The sequence below is a fragment of the Gymnodraco acuticeps genome, unplaced genomic scaffold, assembly GCF_902827175.1.
Source record: "Gymnodraco acuticeps unplaced genomic scaffold, fGymAcu1.1, whole genome shotgun sequence".
Taxonomy (NCBI): Eukaryota; Metazoa; Chordata; class Actinopteri; order Perciformes; family Bathydraconidae; genus Gymnodraco; species Gymnodraco acuticeps.
The window spans coordinates 458,344-475,275 of NW_022990353.1; the positions used below are offsets into that span (position 1 = coordinate 458,344).

Below are 16,932 nucleotides of genomic sequence, written 5' to 3' on the forward strand. Positions count from 1 at the left end.
GCATAATAACTGAACGCTGCTTCTCCATGTTTAGTTCTGACTCTGGGGACAGAAAGCTGACCAGTCCCTGAAGACCTGAGAGATCTGGATGGTTCATCATTTAGCAGGAGGTCAGAAATGTATTTTGGGCCTAAACCATTCAGTGCTTTATAAACCAGCAGCAGTATTTTGAAATCTATTCTTTGACACGCAGGAAGCCAGTGTAAAGACTTCAGAACAGGAGTGATGTGATCCACTTTCTTAAGTGTTAGTGAGGACTCTGAGCAGCAGCGTTCTGAATCAGCTGCATCTTCCTAATAGATTTTTAGTGAGACCTGTGAAGACACCATTGCAGTAGTCGAGTCTACTGAAGATAAAAGGATGGACAAGGTTTTCCAAATCCTGCTGTGACATTAGTCTTTTAATCCTAGATATGTTCTTTAGGTGATAGTAGGCTGATTTAGTAACAGTTTTAATGTGACTGTTGAAACTCAGGTCAGAGTCCATGACTACACCTAGATTTCTGGCTCTATCTGTTGTTTTGAACATTGCAGACTGAAGCTCAGTGCTAACTTTTATACGTTCTGCCTTGGCTCCAAAAACCATTACCTCAGTTTTATCTTTGTTTAATTGGAGAAAGTTCTGACACATCCAGTCATTGATTTGTTCAATGCACTTACTCAGTGTTTGAATTGGAGCATAGTCTCCTGGTGAAATGGTTACGTAAATGTGTGTGTCATCCGCATAGCTATGGTAACTTATTTTGTTGTTCTTCATTATCTGAGCCAGTGGTAGCATGTAGATGTTAAAGAGAAGAGGCCCCAAGATGGAGCCTTGAGGAACCCCACATGTCATATTTGTCAACTCAGATGTGTATTTACCTATAGAAACAAAGTGTTTCTGTCCTTTAAGTAGGATTCAAACCAATTTAGAACCATGGAGAGATACCATGGTTTAGACTTGGTTCTCTTTGGTAGGTGCGCAGACTTAGAAAAAAGTCTCTTGGCAACACGATCCTCCAATCAGCATTCGGCCGGAGCGACATCCTGTTTATGAATAACTCTTTGTATTCTTTCAGTGTCTGCACCTGACCTTGCTACTCTGTATTGCAGGCTAAAGACGTCTATTTATTCCAAAGTCACTGCCACATAAATGAGCACAATAAGCTTATAAAGTAATGATAAGAATCAGTCTTTGTAATGTTATATACAAATAGCCTCCACCAGCTACCCTGCAGTATACAAAGTCATTCAAACTAGCTGCACCTTCACCAGCTTTGAGAACACTTTAATGATCAATCATTATAAAACATATCATATATATTATTCTGAAATGGACCAATCTGCACAACGACTACTTTTACTGTCGCTACTTTCACTATATTTTGATGATAATACTTTTCTACTTTACTTGAGGAACATTTTTAATGCAGGACTTTTACTGCAACAGAGCATTCCTACACTCTGGTACTTCTACTTTTACTCAAGTACAAGATCTGAGTACTTCTACTTTTACTCAAGCACAAGATCTGAGTACTTTTACTCAAGTACAAGATCTGAGTACTTCTACTTTTATTCAAGTACAAGATCTGAGTACTTCTACTTTTACTCAAGAACAAGATCTGAGTACTTCTACTTTTACTCAAGTACAAGATCTGAGTACTTCTACTTTTACTAAAGTACAAGATCTGAGTACTTCTACTGTTACTTAAGTACAAGATCTGAGTACTTCTACTTTTACTCAAGAACAAGATCTGAGTACTTCTACTTTTACTCAAGTACAAGATTTGAGTACTTCTACTTTCACTCAAGTACAAGATCTGAGTACTTCTTCCATCTCTGGTATTTTACCATTATGCTACTTTCTAATACTAGTCCACTATTTGAGTAAGACACAACTCTTTTTACAGGTATTTCATGTTTATGTATTATATAGGAAATATTTAGTTTTTTAATGTTTTGCAATTTGAGAATATAATAACTGTTCTACAGTATAATTGATCGGAAAAACCACGACCGAATTAGTTTTGCAGAGGAAAAAACACCTGATTGTAAAACAAAAATATATTGGACTCATATTGCATGTTTGTCGTAATGATGGCATCTAACTTCTTATATTCTTACTCGTCACTTTCACCATTTTCCCTTTGGAAAGTGTAACACCTCTCATTTGCTCCTTCAGTTTTACAGAGGGTGATTGCTGCACTGGATTTCTGCTACAGGAAGAGTTGTTGTTCCCTTTCTATCCTGCAGATGGCGCCACCTGAACACAGCTACAGACAATAAGGTACCTGACACTGTGCACTGTAAGACATATTGCTTATTTAGGAATACTTAGTTTTCATTCATTATTTATAAATCAAGTAGGATTATATAGGATTGACTAGAAACCCGTTTAAATGCCATCAAACTGAAGCTCCTTTTCTCATTCTTTCCCAAAAGTAGAGTAAACCTCCTTTACCGATTCGGAAATAGAGACCCCAAAGTAACGTAGTGAAATAAACCACGCCCTCCCATCATAACTTAATTAGAGTTTATTAATTACTTTCCGTCATGCAGCGGAGGAAAGGGATCTGGGGTTCAACCTAAATTAGGTTGTCTCTCTCAATTAGTAAAGCAACATTTAATCAGCTCTATTTTCTTCCACTGGGAATCCTGCCTAATTCCATCCAAGGGCCTGTGGTTAAGGGGGATATTGTTTATTTTATTTTATTATTTACTCAACGGTAGGGCCTGGAGATGGAAGTATTTGCAGCAGATCCTGCATCCTCCACCGCTTCCTCCAGGACTTTGCTGGACTTCTAATCACACCAAAACATATTCTCAAAGGTGTCAAAGCATTAATAAAGTGTAACAGTTGAAATGCTCGTTAATCACACTGATTTCTTGGCTGTAGTCATTGTTTATGTGATATACTTTTACCCGTATTACCCACATCTTATTGGTTGTCTTGCCTCAGTCAGGGCATTGTAAATGTGTTGTGGAAATAGCAGACCGATACATGTATAAGAGTTGTTTTATCTGCTTTCATAGCAAAATCGACCTTGTTGTCTAATTATCACAAGAGATGTATGACACATTCGTCAGACCACACCTCACCACGGTGGTCTTTGTGGTACTTTCAACTTGTTTTTTTTAATACTAGCAGCACTATGGGTCATGTTTGTACAAAGGCGTCCCGTTTTCTTTCTTCCTATATAGGCATGGACCAGGCAGGGAGAGAACAGAATAAGACACACTTTTGTGAGTCTTTCCACTGTTCCAGCAATCAAGACAGTTTAAAAGAGAGACCGAATATGTGACGGATATAGAGAAGAAGTAACCACAGTAATAGTTGAAAAGGCATACTTGTGTGCTGGCAATGATAAAGGAATGAATTGCCTATTTGAGGGGTTTACTCGTGTTTAAAATACCTGCATATACGCGCACATTTGTGTGGGAAAAGGCTTAAATTGAAATATACCTCATCATGTAAGTGCTATTTTAAGGAGCTTCTGAAATGATTCAAGAAACTTCCTATGGAGGGAACTTTGGGATGTTAGCCTTCTTCAGACCATTTAACATGCACACAAACCTATATTACACACTAGAGGAAAGGGAACACCCCAAAAATAAGAATAGGTCCTCTTTAAAAATCTATTCCAAGTCCATTTAACAAATACTGAACCGACTGTGGCCATATTCTTTAATTGCATATGATTTTTCATATTAAATAAAATAAGAGTAAAGAGTCGTCTTTTTTCACATTATCCTCTCATTTCATTTCATTTCATTTCATTTCAAACCTTTATTTAACCAGATTGGTCCCATTGAGATCATAGATCTCTTTTTCAAGGGAGACCTGCACTAGAAATCAAAGAACGTATTCATATCATGCCCCATTTTTGCATTTTTTGCATTTGTGATTGATGTTATTCTGAACCTGATTTTGAAGCAGCCAAGGCTCCAGTCCCTGCCTCCTCTGGGACTGGTCCTGTAGCTCTACTTTGGAAAATGGACTGGCCAAGGATCTTGTGTTTCATATATAGACTGTTTTTTACTCCGCAGTTCCCGATAGAGATCAGCAATCTGGCTGCTCTATTTTTAGTGAAGATATTAGAGCGAGGGAGAAAACAGATGCTCTTTGCTTCAGGTATCGGTCAGTGAGAGTCCAAAAGCCTCATCTTCTGTGATAAATGGCATCATTACTAAAACATTAATGCTGAGTAATGTTCAGTCATTTATACTTAGGTTAGGTACAGGGACTTGTACCTTACTTGAGTATTTACATTGTTTGCGTTTGTGTACTTTAATACCTTTAGTTACTTCACAGATGTGGATGAATGATGTGAAATATAATCAAGTGTTAAATCAGACTTTAGTTCCACCTGGAGTAAATCCACCAGCTACCCTGCAGTATACAAAGTCATTCAAACTAGCTGCACCTTTATCAGCTTTGAGAACACTTTCATGATCAATCATTATAAAACATATCATATATATTATTCTGAAATGGACCAATCTGCACAATGACTACTTTTACTGTCGCTACTTTCACTATATTTTGATGAGAATACTTTCCTACTTTTACTTGAGGAATATTTTGAATGCAGGACTTTTACTGAAACAGAGTATTCCTACACTCTGGTACTTCTACTTTTACTCAAGTACAAGATCTGAGTACTTCTACTTTTACTACAAGATCTGAGTACTTCTACTTTTACTCAAGTACAATATCTGAGAACTTCTACTTTTACTCAAGTACAAGATCTGAGTACTTCTTCCACCTCTGGTTACGTTACTTTCCGAAATGAGTCTCGTGTTTTACGTTACATACATTTGAGTAACGACCTCGACACTGACGAGCAGTTGTGCGTCTTTGGAGAGGGCAGGGATTCAGGAGACGCGCAACGGCAGCAGCGTAGTCTGTTTGGAGCCACTGGTTGAGATCATTGAACACTCAGAGCACTGTGTGAACGGATTATGGGATACAAATTGACTACCTCCACTTACCTAATAATGGAAACCCCACTTTCTATCCCTAAATAGCCACTAAAACGTCGGATGAGTGACAACAGAGATGCTGCGAACAACGGCCGAAATCCTGGAGCGTCTTTTTTTATGTTTTGGACTGTGGGTGTGTGATCACTGAACACTCAGAGCACTGTCTGAACGGATTGTGGGATACAAATCGGCACATTCACCTACCAAAATGATGGACCCTCTAAATAGCACCTAAAGCGTTGGATGAGTGGGATCAGAGATGCTGCGAACCACAACAATCCTGGAGCGTCTTTTTTGAAGAGCACTGTGGGTGTGTGCACTGTCTGACCGGATTGTGGGATACAAATTGACCACCTCCAACTTCCAAATTATGGAAACCTAAACTCGCCCCCCTAAATAGCCACAAAAGCATCGGATGAGTGAGACCAGATATGCATTTCTTGCTTTTTTGATCGGGGCTGTGGGTGTGTTTTACGCGCTGGGCTCGTCGTTTCGTCCGGACTTGCTGCTCGCCAAAACTTCCCCCCTGCTTCCCATCAAGTCATGTCTGATACACAGCGATGGGCAAGTTTGACGACAACGAGAGGATAATCCTCAACGTGGGGGGCACCAGGCACGAGACGTACAAAAGCACCCTGAAAACACTGCCGGGCACGCGCTTGGCCCTGCTTGCCTCCGACTCGGACATCGACTCGGTGCTGGATCAGCTGCAACAAGTGCCGGGGTTTCTAGAGTACAATGCGCGGACAAACGAGTACTTCTTCGACCGCCACCCGGGGGTTTTCGCCTATGTGTTGAACTACTATCGCACCGGGAAGCTCCACTGCCCGGCGGATGTGTGTGGACCTTTATTCGAGGAAGAGCTCTCTTTCTGGGGCATCGATGAGATGGACGTTGAGCCCTGCTGCTGGATGACGTACCGCCAGCACCGGGACGCGGAGGAGGCTCTGGATGTGTTTGAGCTCAACGTGGACACCGGGGAGGATGAGGATGAGATAGGGAAGAGGTTTGGGATTGAGGACGTGGTGGATGGGAATGTGAGTCTGTGGAGGAAGTGGCAACCGGTCATCTGGAACCTGTTCGAGGACCCATATTCATCCAGGGCGGCGAGGGTAAGGCTTTCAAAACACACACAATAACAATTATTTCCCCCAAGTCTTCAAAAAGTGAGTTCAACCGTGAATTTCCCACAAAAGTTCAGTAAAAGTTGATTTAAAGTCTCAGAAACGTTCCTATAAATAGTTAGATGACTTCAGTGGATCATCTCTTTCCAAACTGTTCATGTTATATAATATTGCTTAAGAAGTAATCTACTTTATTCATTATCTGTTCAAGTCAAGACACCTGTTTAGGAACCTCATCTGCAAACCGGTTCATTTAAAGCCTCAAAAAGTAATTTCAACCCCAGAAAATGTAAATAAAGTAATACAAGTCTAAATAACTTTCCTCCTAAAAAAGCGAGATGTCTTGCAGTGGATCAACTCGTTCAAAACTCTTTATTTTGTGTGAATTATATATGACTCTACTGAAGTAATCTACTTTATTTATAATCCTTTCAAGTCATGAAACCTGTTTAGAACCTCCTCATTCACAGGAAAGCCTCCAAAAGTTATTTTTAAACCCAAAATTCCACGAAAAGTTAGTCAGAACTAGTCTCAGAACTTTAATAATATACTAATATAATATCTCTACTTTATTCAGAATGCTTTCAAGTCAAGACACCTGATTATGAACTTGATCTGCGTACAGGTTCAACTATCACTTTGAAAATAAAGCAAGGCTTACTCTCTGTCAGGATGGATCTTCTTAGCAGCAGCAGCGTATTTTAGAGCCTGCATTATTTCCCCATCATCATGCAGTTGTAAGGGATTTGTTTATTTACAGCTTATTCAACTTCAACACTTGCAGCCATTTAGATCTCAATGAGAAACACTCAATAAACAGAATAATACATGTATTTTCCAAAACGAGTAGTAGCTCATGCTGTGAATATGAGGCATGTTACCTTATAAACATTAATGTTACACTCAGACAGTGTGATACAACAGAAGTGTTCATGTTGAGGTTTTACCTGCAGAAGTATGCATGCTGATTTTTGACACCCTGATTGAAACAACTGACGTGTATTTTTCCTCTTTTTAAAACTTTAACACCATCATAGTTGTTAGAAAATCACACCTCACACAAGAGTTATTCTCAAATGTGCAAAGCCCTATCATTTGTTTTTTTAATAATGAAAAGGCAGGGTGTTAAATTGATTTTAAGCGTAAGAAAAAATGTCTCCAAAGTACTATTAACTTTCATAATGTGACCCCGCTGTAAGTGAAGGTCGGGGGCGCTGCTGAGCGTTAGGCTGCAGGTGAATTCTGGGTAATGGACAACAAATCGATCCCTTATCTTATTGGCCAGCTGAGTGAAGACTTGGTGTGTGAATAAAAAAATGTACGCAATGGCCACACACACATACTGTATCTTCATAATGTCCCCAGCAGCATTTTAACCAAACAGATATAAGACAAGTATGTGTACATCTGTGGTTTAATATTAATTATAGTGACAAAATACTTTTGAACGGTCGCCTTAGTTGCAGATAAAACCCAGAATACGTGTTTTTCTGGGACATTTTGAGGTAGTAAATGTATCCTAACGTTACAGCATTCCCACAATTATTGTGATGAGTCGATGTATGGCATCAATGTGTCCTCTTGATTCATTTAATATCTAATCGATTCCTTTTTATGAAGTCAGGTCTGTTGTATCTAGATTTTTAACAAAAGGGTGGAGGTGTTGCACATTAGAGTTGAATACCTCAAATTGATACTGAACCTAGATATTATTCGCAAAGCAACATAAACCTTGCATTACAGTTAGCTGGAAATCATTATTTGTCAAAGAAGCCGTGATGAATTCGGTCGATTTGGTGTTCCTTGTACTTTTCCAGCAGATGTTATTAGTTACTTGTTGGCGGTTGCGCTCCTGACGAAGGAGCTAGATGTAAATATTGAGTTAGTGATGGAAACTAATGCGTGTGTCTCCCTGCACACACACACACACACACACACACACACACACACACACACACACACACACACACACACACACACACACACACACACACACACACACACACACACACACACACATTTCCCCGCCACCAACAGCACACAGAAGCATCTGTTTCTACAAGGGTCTTCCTGGGAACCAGAGAGAGTGATGATGCTCCTGTTAGCTTATCCTCATCCTTGTGTGTGTGAACTTACCTCCGTTAGAAAAGGCCAACTGGCTTCTGGTTAACCTTTAATACACTCAGCCTTCCTCTGTGAACGTGTGTGTGAGAGAAAGAGAGGTGATGCGTAGTGCCTGGGAGAGCAAGTGTGTTTCTAAAAGAAGGACACTAACCGCCCCCTGAGAAGGCGTTAGATGAGAGGAATGTTGAATATTCCTCCATCGAATGAAAGGCCTGCTAACCGGTGTCAGTGGAAAGCTCACACACAGTTCCCTTTGACAATATTAGGCAAGTGTATTTATATAGCACACACAAGGCAATGCAAAGGGCTTTAGTGTAAGGTATAAATAGTTATTTTATGAAGTGTTACTTGATTTAAACACAACGCAGCGGCAACTATAAAAGTCTTCAACCTGGATTTAATAGAAGATATTAACAGTGTTGTTCTCGATAACATCAATCGATCCATCACCGTTTGCAAAAAGGCTTTTTCATTATATTATATTTACATCTGCTAAAAACATTTTATAGCGCCTTTGTGTAAAAAAAGGTTGGCGAACTGTGTCCTGTTAAAAGTTGTGTTAAGTCTCTTCTCCTCTATCCAGTAACTCACCATGAAATGACACACACACACACACACACACACACACACAAACACACACACACACACACACACACACACACACACACACACACACACACACACACACACCAGTGTCCACGTGCCAGCAGTCAGTAGCAGGCGTGTTTCTCTGCCCCCCCCCACGCTGTTTCTATTGTTGCATCCTGTTCTCTCTCCTCTCTCTGTAATCTGCATGCAGCGCGTTCCAACAGCAGCGCTTTGATTTCTATCCTGTTGGTTATTATTGTGCTTTTTTCTGAATTTAAAATACATGTGTGTGTGTGTGTGTGTGTGTGTGTGTGTGTGTGTGTGTGTGTGTGTTTGTGTGTGTATGTGTGTGTGTCTGTGAGTGTGTGTGTCTCTGTGTGTGTGTGTGTGTGTGTGTGTGTATGTGTGTGTGTGTGTGTGTGTGTGTCTGTGAGTGTGTCTGTGTGTGTGTGTGTGTGTGTGTGTGTCTCTCTCTGTCTCTGTGTGTGTGTCTCTCAGTGTGTGTCTCTCTGTGTGTGTGTGTGTGTGTGTGTGTGTGTGTGTGTGTGTGTGTGTGTGTGTGTGTGTGTGTGTGTGTGTGTGTGTGTGTATGTGTGTGTGTGTGTGTGTCTCGCTGTCTCTCTGTGTGTGTCTCTCTGTGTGTGTGTCTCTCTCTATCTCTCTGTGTGTGTGTGTGTGTGTGTGTGTGTTAACCTGTGTGTCTCTCTCATATCTCAGTAGTTGGCTTATGCTGGATATGAATGGTAACGAAAAACAACACCACCTTTCTTTGTTTGTTTGTAGCCTTTATTTAACGGTGAAACCCCTTGAGATCAAAAGATCTCTTTTCAGGGTGACCAGCAGCACATTAGTTACACATGTAACATAACAACAACAGAACAACAATAAGGATGACAGACAACATAATGGACAGTTTACAAACTCTATTCACGGTGACGGGAACCATGAGTATCAGACAGCATGTCACCCAGCCCAGTTTGTCATTGTTTCTACATCTCCCATGTCTGCTCTCTGAGTCAGAGGTGCTGACTGACTGATGCCTGACTTTGTAGTTTCTCCCCCTCACCCATGCATCCCCCCCTCTTTATTATCCCATGATGCCACCTGAGACTGCATCTTGCTTTCTTTCTTTCACTTAGAGGTTAACAAACCCAAACCGGGTGCCGCTGCACGCCTGAAGATAAAATTAAAAAAACATAGAAAAAAAGCCAGGCTGCATGCTCAGCCTGCCGGTTGTCATGGCAACATCATCATCGCTCATCACGGCCTGTTTTCATTCAGATCCGTCCGGTGTGTGAAACTGATTTTTTCATTTTTAGAGAAACCTGCTCGACCGACCATAAACGATCACTGCTGTGTTTCTGAGACGAAGTGTTGGAGCGTCGCTAACGCATGATGCCGCTTTAACTGCTTTCCTAATGCTGTCAGAGGGGGGAAGTAACTAAGTACATTTACTCAAGTACTTAAGTACAATATTAGATACTTTACTTGAGTGTTTCCATGTTATGCTACTTTATATTTCTACTCCACTAAAGTTCAGAGGTAAATGGTGTACTTTTCCTCCACTCCATGTATTTAATACTTTTAGTTACTTCACAGATGTGGATGAATGATGTGAAATATAATCAAGTGTTGAATCAGACTTTAGTTCCACCTGGAGTAAATCCACCAGCTACCCTGCAGTATACAAAGTCATTCAAACTAGCTGCACCTTCACCAGCTTTGAGAACACTTTCATGATCAATCATTATAAAACATATCATAGATATTATTCTGAAATGGACCAATCTGCACAACGACTACTTTCACTGTCGCTACTTTCACTATATTTTGATGATAATACTTTTCTACTTTTACTTGAGGAACATTTTGAATGCAGGACTTTCACTGTAACAGAGTATTCCTACACTCTGGTGCTTCTACTTTTACTCAAGTGCAAGATCTGTGTACTTCTACTTTTACTCAAGTACACGATCTAAGTTCTTCTACTTTTACTCAAGTAGAAGATCTGAGTACTTCTACTTTTACTCAAGTACAAGATCTGAGTACTTCTACTTTTACTCAAGTAGAAGATCTGAGTACTTCTACTTTTACTCAAGTACAAGATCTGAGTATTTCTACTTTTACCCAAGTACAAGATCTGAGTACTTCTACTCTTACCCAAGTACAAGATCTGAGTACTTCTACTTTTACTCAATTACATGATCTGAGTACTTCTACTTTTACTCAAGTACAAGATCTGAGTACTTCTACTTTTACTCAAGTACAAGATCTGAGTACTTCTACTCTTACCCAAGTACAAGATCTGAGTACTTCTACTCTTACCCAAGTACAAGATCTGAGTACTTCTACTCTTACCCAAGTACAAGATCTGAGTACTTCTACTCTTACCCAAGTACAAGATCTGAGTACTTCTACTCTTACCCAAGTACAAGATCTGAGTACTTCTACTCTTACCCAAGTACAAGATCTGAGTACTTCTACTTTTACCCAAGTACAAGATCTGAGTACTTCTACTTTTACTCAAGTCCAAGATCTTCTCCCACTTCTATTTTAAAAACTACTTTAAGACTATTGGAACTAATGTGAGAGAAACTGAGTACAGGGTGAGGGTGAGGTAATCTGTCATCTTAATCTGTAGACTATCTGACAAATAAACACTATGAGGGGCTTAATTATTATCATTACTTATATTTACGTTCTTTGAATGTATGGTTGGAGGAGCCTGGGACTTAAGCTTTTCGATGCCATATCTACAGCTGTGGATATGACAATAAAGCCCTTGATATTTGAACATGGTTATGTGCTGTAGCATCTTGGTCTAGCTGGAGCTACAGGTGTACAGACGCTGACTCCCAGGGTAGGAACAGCTGATCCTCTGCAACCAGACCTGAGTAAATAGAGTGTGACGGGGAACCAGCAGCAGGTCTGAGAGAAGGGCAACTATCTGCCGGAGCGTGGGAGGGGAGACGCGCCGCTGGGAGCGTTTGTAGTCGCTGCCAGGCACGTTAATCTGAACCGCCAATCATCAGCCTGTCGTAGCAATTTACAATCAGCTGCTGTCTAGAGAAAATTACGAGTTAGGCAAATATGCAAAGAAACCTAATATCGATATAAAGTCTTTTAAGATATTTTATTGCTTGCAAGCATGACGACTCGGTTTTTCGGTTTCCATGTGTTTTAAACAACTTCAAGCTGATCAATAACTTTTCGTAGCAACTTAAAATAAGATAAGATAATATAAGAAGTGCTTTATTGATCCCAATTTGGGAAATGGTTGCGTTGTAGCAGCATAAAAAAGACATGGCATTGTACAATAAAAATTCAAAGACTAGAAATAAACAAGGAAGTAGAAAATATAGAAAGTAGAGATTCAGATTTTACATAAAAATCCTAAGCTTTTAATATATGACAGTTTTTCCAAGACCCTTGACCCTGGCGAATGTAAAGTAGAACTGAGGTAGCTTGAAGAACAAATACCCAATACATGCTTCACATATAGTGGATATAAGTGCTGACAGCCCCTCTTCCTTCTAAAGTGACTTCCTCCTTGAGGTACACACTGATGTTCACACCTAATGACACGAACAGAAAGCATGCAATGTCATCAGCTTGTTTGCATGATGAGGCAAATATGCAAAGAAACACAATATCGTTATAAAGTATTTTAAGATCTAGCAAGCATTACGACTGTTTCTGTTCTGTGTGTGACAGACTCTCTTATAGGGAAACATCAAAGATCATTTACAGGTTGGTTGCTCTACAGGGGGGTCAAACTCAAATACACAGTGGGCCACAATAAAAAAATGGGTACAAGTGGAGGGCCGGACTGGTTCAATGTTTATTGCAGAACTTATTGAAATGAACTTATTGCACATATTAAACCTGGAACTAACAAAGCTTTAATTATTGCCTATAAAAACAACATTAAACATTAAATAATCAGTTGCATTCATTTCTTACGGCTCTATCTGCAGCTTTTCCAGAGTCATTTCTTATGAGTACATTTCCCCCCAGGCCAACAACAGCTTCAACAAAACTATTCCCCTCAAAGAGAAAACCAAACATGCCCTGTTGTCGTGAGAGAGAAAGTGCAGAAGGAAACATCCATTGAACTCAGTGTGCTGCTCTGTGATGCTAGTTCAGATACTTGGCATCTCATCTTGGGTGCAAGGTCATCAATGTTTGGGCTCAGGCTCTGAGCTGAGGAGACCCTCAGGATGGAGTGAAGGTGCAATATACCGGAGGGCCGGATCTAATAGGAATTAAAAATTATCCTGCGGGCCGAAATTAAATCCACCAAGGGCCTGATTTGGCCCCCGGGCCTCGAGTTTGACACGTGTGCTCTATCACAATAAGCAAAACTCACACATAACAGTTGAGTGTCACAGCTCACAATCAAAGTCTTCAAAGTCAACTTTATTGTCAATCTTTCAGTTTGTGTGTACAGACAGAGACATCGAATACCGTTTCCCACAATCCCGAATACAAAAATACAAATATATATAAATATGTGTACCCTATAAACCCCCCTAGAGCACATTTCTTCCTCTCCCCCTGTCCTTCCTTCAGTGTCATAAAACCCTTCGTGAACACATCTGTTATCACACATGCATTGACATTCCCAGGATACAGCAGTTACATTTCATTACACTGTATTTAGCGTTAAGACCATAATTGCCAGACAGTAACAAGCCTTTGGTTGACTGTAATAACTCAGAGGGAGGAGGAGTAATAAGGAGGATAGTATGAGGGAGACTTTAAAATGAACACCTTCTGTCACAGCTGTATCTGAGATAGCAAAACATCTGTATTTCCATGCTCTGGTTCATTTAGAGATTTTGGTGAGACTACATTACATTGCATTTAGCTGACGCTTTTATCCAAAGCGACTTACAATAAGTGCATTCGACCAGGAAGACACAACCTTGAAGAAAACAGAATCATATAAGTACATCAGGTTTCATAGAGCCAAACATTTCAAGTGCTGCTCAACTGGCTTTAGATAAGCCAGTCCTTTATTAGTATATAAGTGCTTTGTTAGTAATTCTATCGCTCGAGGTGGAGTCGAAAGAGATGAGTTTTCAGTCTGGAAGATGTGTAAGCTATCTGCTGTCCTGATGTCAATGGGGAGCTCATTCCACCATCTTGGAGCCAGGACAGCAAACCCACGTGTTTTTGCTGATGGGAACTTGGGTCCCCTTCGCAGCGAGGGTGCAGCGAGTCGTTTGGCTGATGCAGAGCGTAGTGCACGCGCTGGGGTGTACGGTTTAACCATGTCCTGGATGTAGGAAGGGCCAGATCCATTCTCAGCATGGTACGCAAGTACCAGTGTCTTGAAGTGGATTCTAGCAGTTACCGGAAGCCAGTGGAGGGAGCGGAGGAGCGGCGTGGTGTGGGAGAATTTAGGAAGGTTGAAGACCAGACGAGCCGCTGCATTCTGGGTGAGCTGCAGAGGTCGGATGGCACATGCAGGTAGACCAGTGAAAACAACCCTTCTAAAATACACATCTCAAGGTTGCTTTTTACCAGGTTTTGCCGTTAAACTAATCAAACCAATTGTCATGAAATATCCCAAACTGTTGGAGTTCAATTAGACGTTCCTGTCTCCACAGACACATTACATCATGCAACAGTCAAACCTGCTTTTTGACTTTTATTTACATCTATACATTTGGAAAGAGTTGTTTTGCTATGAAAAAAATATGGTTGGCGATCTTTTGGCTGCATTTTCAGGCTTTACATGTCTTTAATATGTGGAGTTGTGTGTGATATTTCTCTTGTTTAGAGGGTTAATAATGACATTTTGGGTGTTCTTACTTATGGTTTTACCTCTAAAGAAAGTTAGCTTCTTATCTTAACCCGTCTGATCGCTTCTCCTGACCAATTTTGACCTAAATTGTAATAAATACGAGTTAAAGTGGATTCTACTTGGTTTAGCCGTTGTAGAATTAGCTGTTCTTGCTAACTTCTTTTAGACAGGAAATACTTCATAGATACTTTATCAATTCATACAGATAGACGACATCCGCCACGGTTTAAAATGTGTCCTTGTGCATTCAGAAGAGAAAGGATCGGCCTGTTGGATATAGAAGGGACTTGTTCTGTATGCATGAACCACTTACCTCACAGTTGCTCACCATACGACTTCCCATCAGGCCTTGCACTCTCTCTCTATCTGTCATTCTCACCCTTTCTCTCTCTCTCTCACTCACTCACACACACACACACACACACAACACACACACACACACACACACACACACACACACACACACACACACACACACACACACACACACACACACACACACACACCACACTCACACTCTCCGGCGAAATGAACAAGCTCTCTGTCTCTCTGCCTCTTGCAAAGAGACTTTTAAAAGATTAGGCACTAGATCTAAATGCCAGATCTGGCAGCACGTTGACATATCCCTTTGCTTTGTGGGGCCCTTTTGAATCTTTGTTATCGTTGTAGACTATTCACAACAAGACAATTATATATCTTTATATGTCAGGAGAATAGTTCTCTTTGACATCCATCTTATGTCTTACGGTTATTATTACACACGTTGTTGTTGTTTCTTTGGGTGAATCACACTCAAAAGGAGGAAGGATGACATATCGACATAATCATTGCTATGTGGTTTACGAAAAGTCAGTTTTAAAAGTAAATGACAAGTCGGCATGATGTGCATTTGACTATGAATGAAGCGTTTTGAAGCATGAGTGCATGTTTGACTTTCCAGCACGCCTCTTTGTCTCATTGGTGGTTCCTACGACTGATATGTGCATCTTTTAACCTGCTCCCACCTGCTTCTTCCTGCAATATCCAGGTTGGGTTTGCACAGGTAAAAACAAAAAAAGGGTTAGTCAGCCGATCGTGTTGAGTGTTTTTCCACCGAAATGGACGACCTGGTGGGTGGTTTTCACAAAATGACAAATTGGACGAGCTTCAGTGCTTTTTGTTGTGCAAACAGACATTGATGTCGCCCTGGGTGACGGCTGCTGTCAGAAGTTAAGCAGATCAAAGATGAGAGGATCTTTTTCTCTGAGGTCCATCTCAGCGGGAGCCAGATGTTGCTTTGTAAAGTAGATAAATATACCTCAGAGACAAAGATATAACCTGTAAGCACTGCATTTTGTTTGTGATTTGTCCATCAATTGGTATCTAAACAATTGCTAAATATCTTCAGGTGACACATTCTTCTTCACCAGATTGTAGTCGCTCAGAAGTCACTTGTTATGGATCTGTTTATTAAAGGTCCCATGTCATGCTTTTCTGGTTATGACCCGTCCCCTTGTGTGTTATGAAGGTTGTTCTGCATGTAAACGGTCTGCAGAGTCACAAACCCTCAAAGTGCACCCTGTAGCGAGTAAAACTCTAACACAGAGAAGACCTGTCTGTGCTGCCCCAGAACGCCTCGTTGGAGATTTCTCTTTTTCCATTGTTTCTTCCGGGAACCAAAATGGACCAATCCGCGGAGCTCCTCACTCACCAGGACCTTTAGCGTACATTTTCAACTAACAGGGAGTCCCATTGACTTGCATAGAGCTCCCTGGTTGGTAATAGACGAGTTGGGATGGTGGAGAAATGCTCTCCGCAGACCCATTCTCACAGCGCTATAAACCTTTTTCTTTCTCAATATCAAGCCACACTTATTGTTTTTACTTCGGCTGTGAGTGTGTGTGTGCTCAGGATGAGTTTCGCGCTGTCTCGCTGTATCGCCGACCCGGAAACCACACCAGTAAGCCAGCTCAGTGAGCAGCGAGCCTCGCAATGTCCCGACCAATCAGAGCACACTGGGCTCACAGGGAGGGGGGGGGCAGGAGCTCCAACAAGCCGTTTAGGACAGAGAGTGAATACACACACTTTACAGAGATGCTGGATGAGAAACCAATGTGAGTTTGGAAAATTGAACAATTTAAATCTATTCTAGTCGACCTCAACAATGGAGTTATGATCAGTAGAAATGGCCATGACATGGGACCTTTAAATAAATGAAGAAATAGAAAGGCGATCATTTGGATCAAGTGCAGATCTAAAGCCTTTACTCACAATAATAATCAAAATCTAAATTGTGGCTTCATACGTTTGTGGTATGTCTTCACAGAGACACACATGACTCAGT

The 16,932-nt window shown here is 40.8% G+C and overlaps 1 protein-coding gene across 3 annotated transcripts in view; it reads left to right on the forward strand.

Annotated features, from left to right (window-relative positions):
• Positions 1–4,858: 4,858 nt before the first annotated feature.
• kcnc2 (potassium voltage-gated channel, Shaw-related subfamily, member 2) overlaps positions 4,859–16,932 on the forward strand; it is a 76,844-nt gene continuing 64,770 nt past the window's right edge. For all 3 annotated transcript variants that reach the window (XR_004569761.1, XM_034224017.1, XM_034224016.1), the window contains exon 1: positions 4,859–6,073. Coding sequence is in view for 2 of the 3 variants with exons in the window: in XM_034224017.1 (XP_034079908.1) it covers positions 5,522–6,073 (552 nt within the window). In the remaining variant the exon portion in view is untranslated. The remainder of the gene's footprint in view (positions 6,074–16,932) is intronic.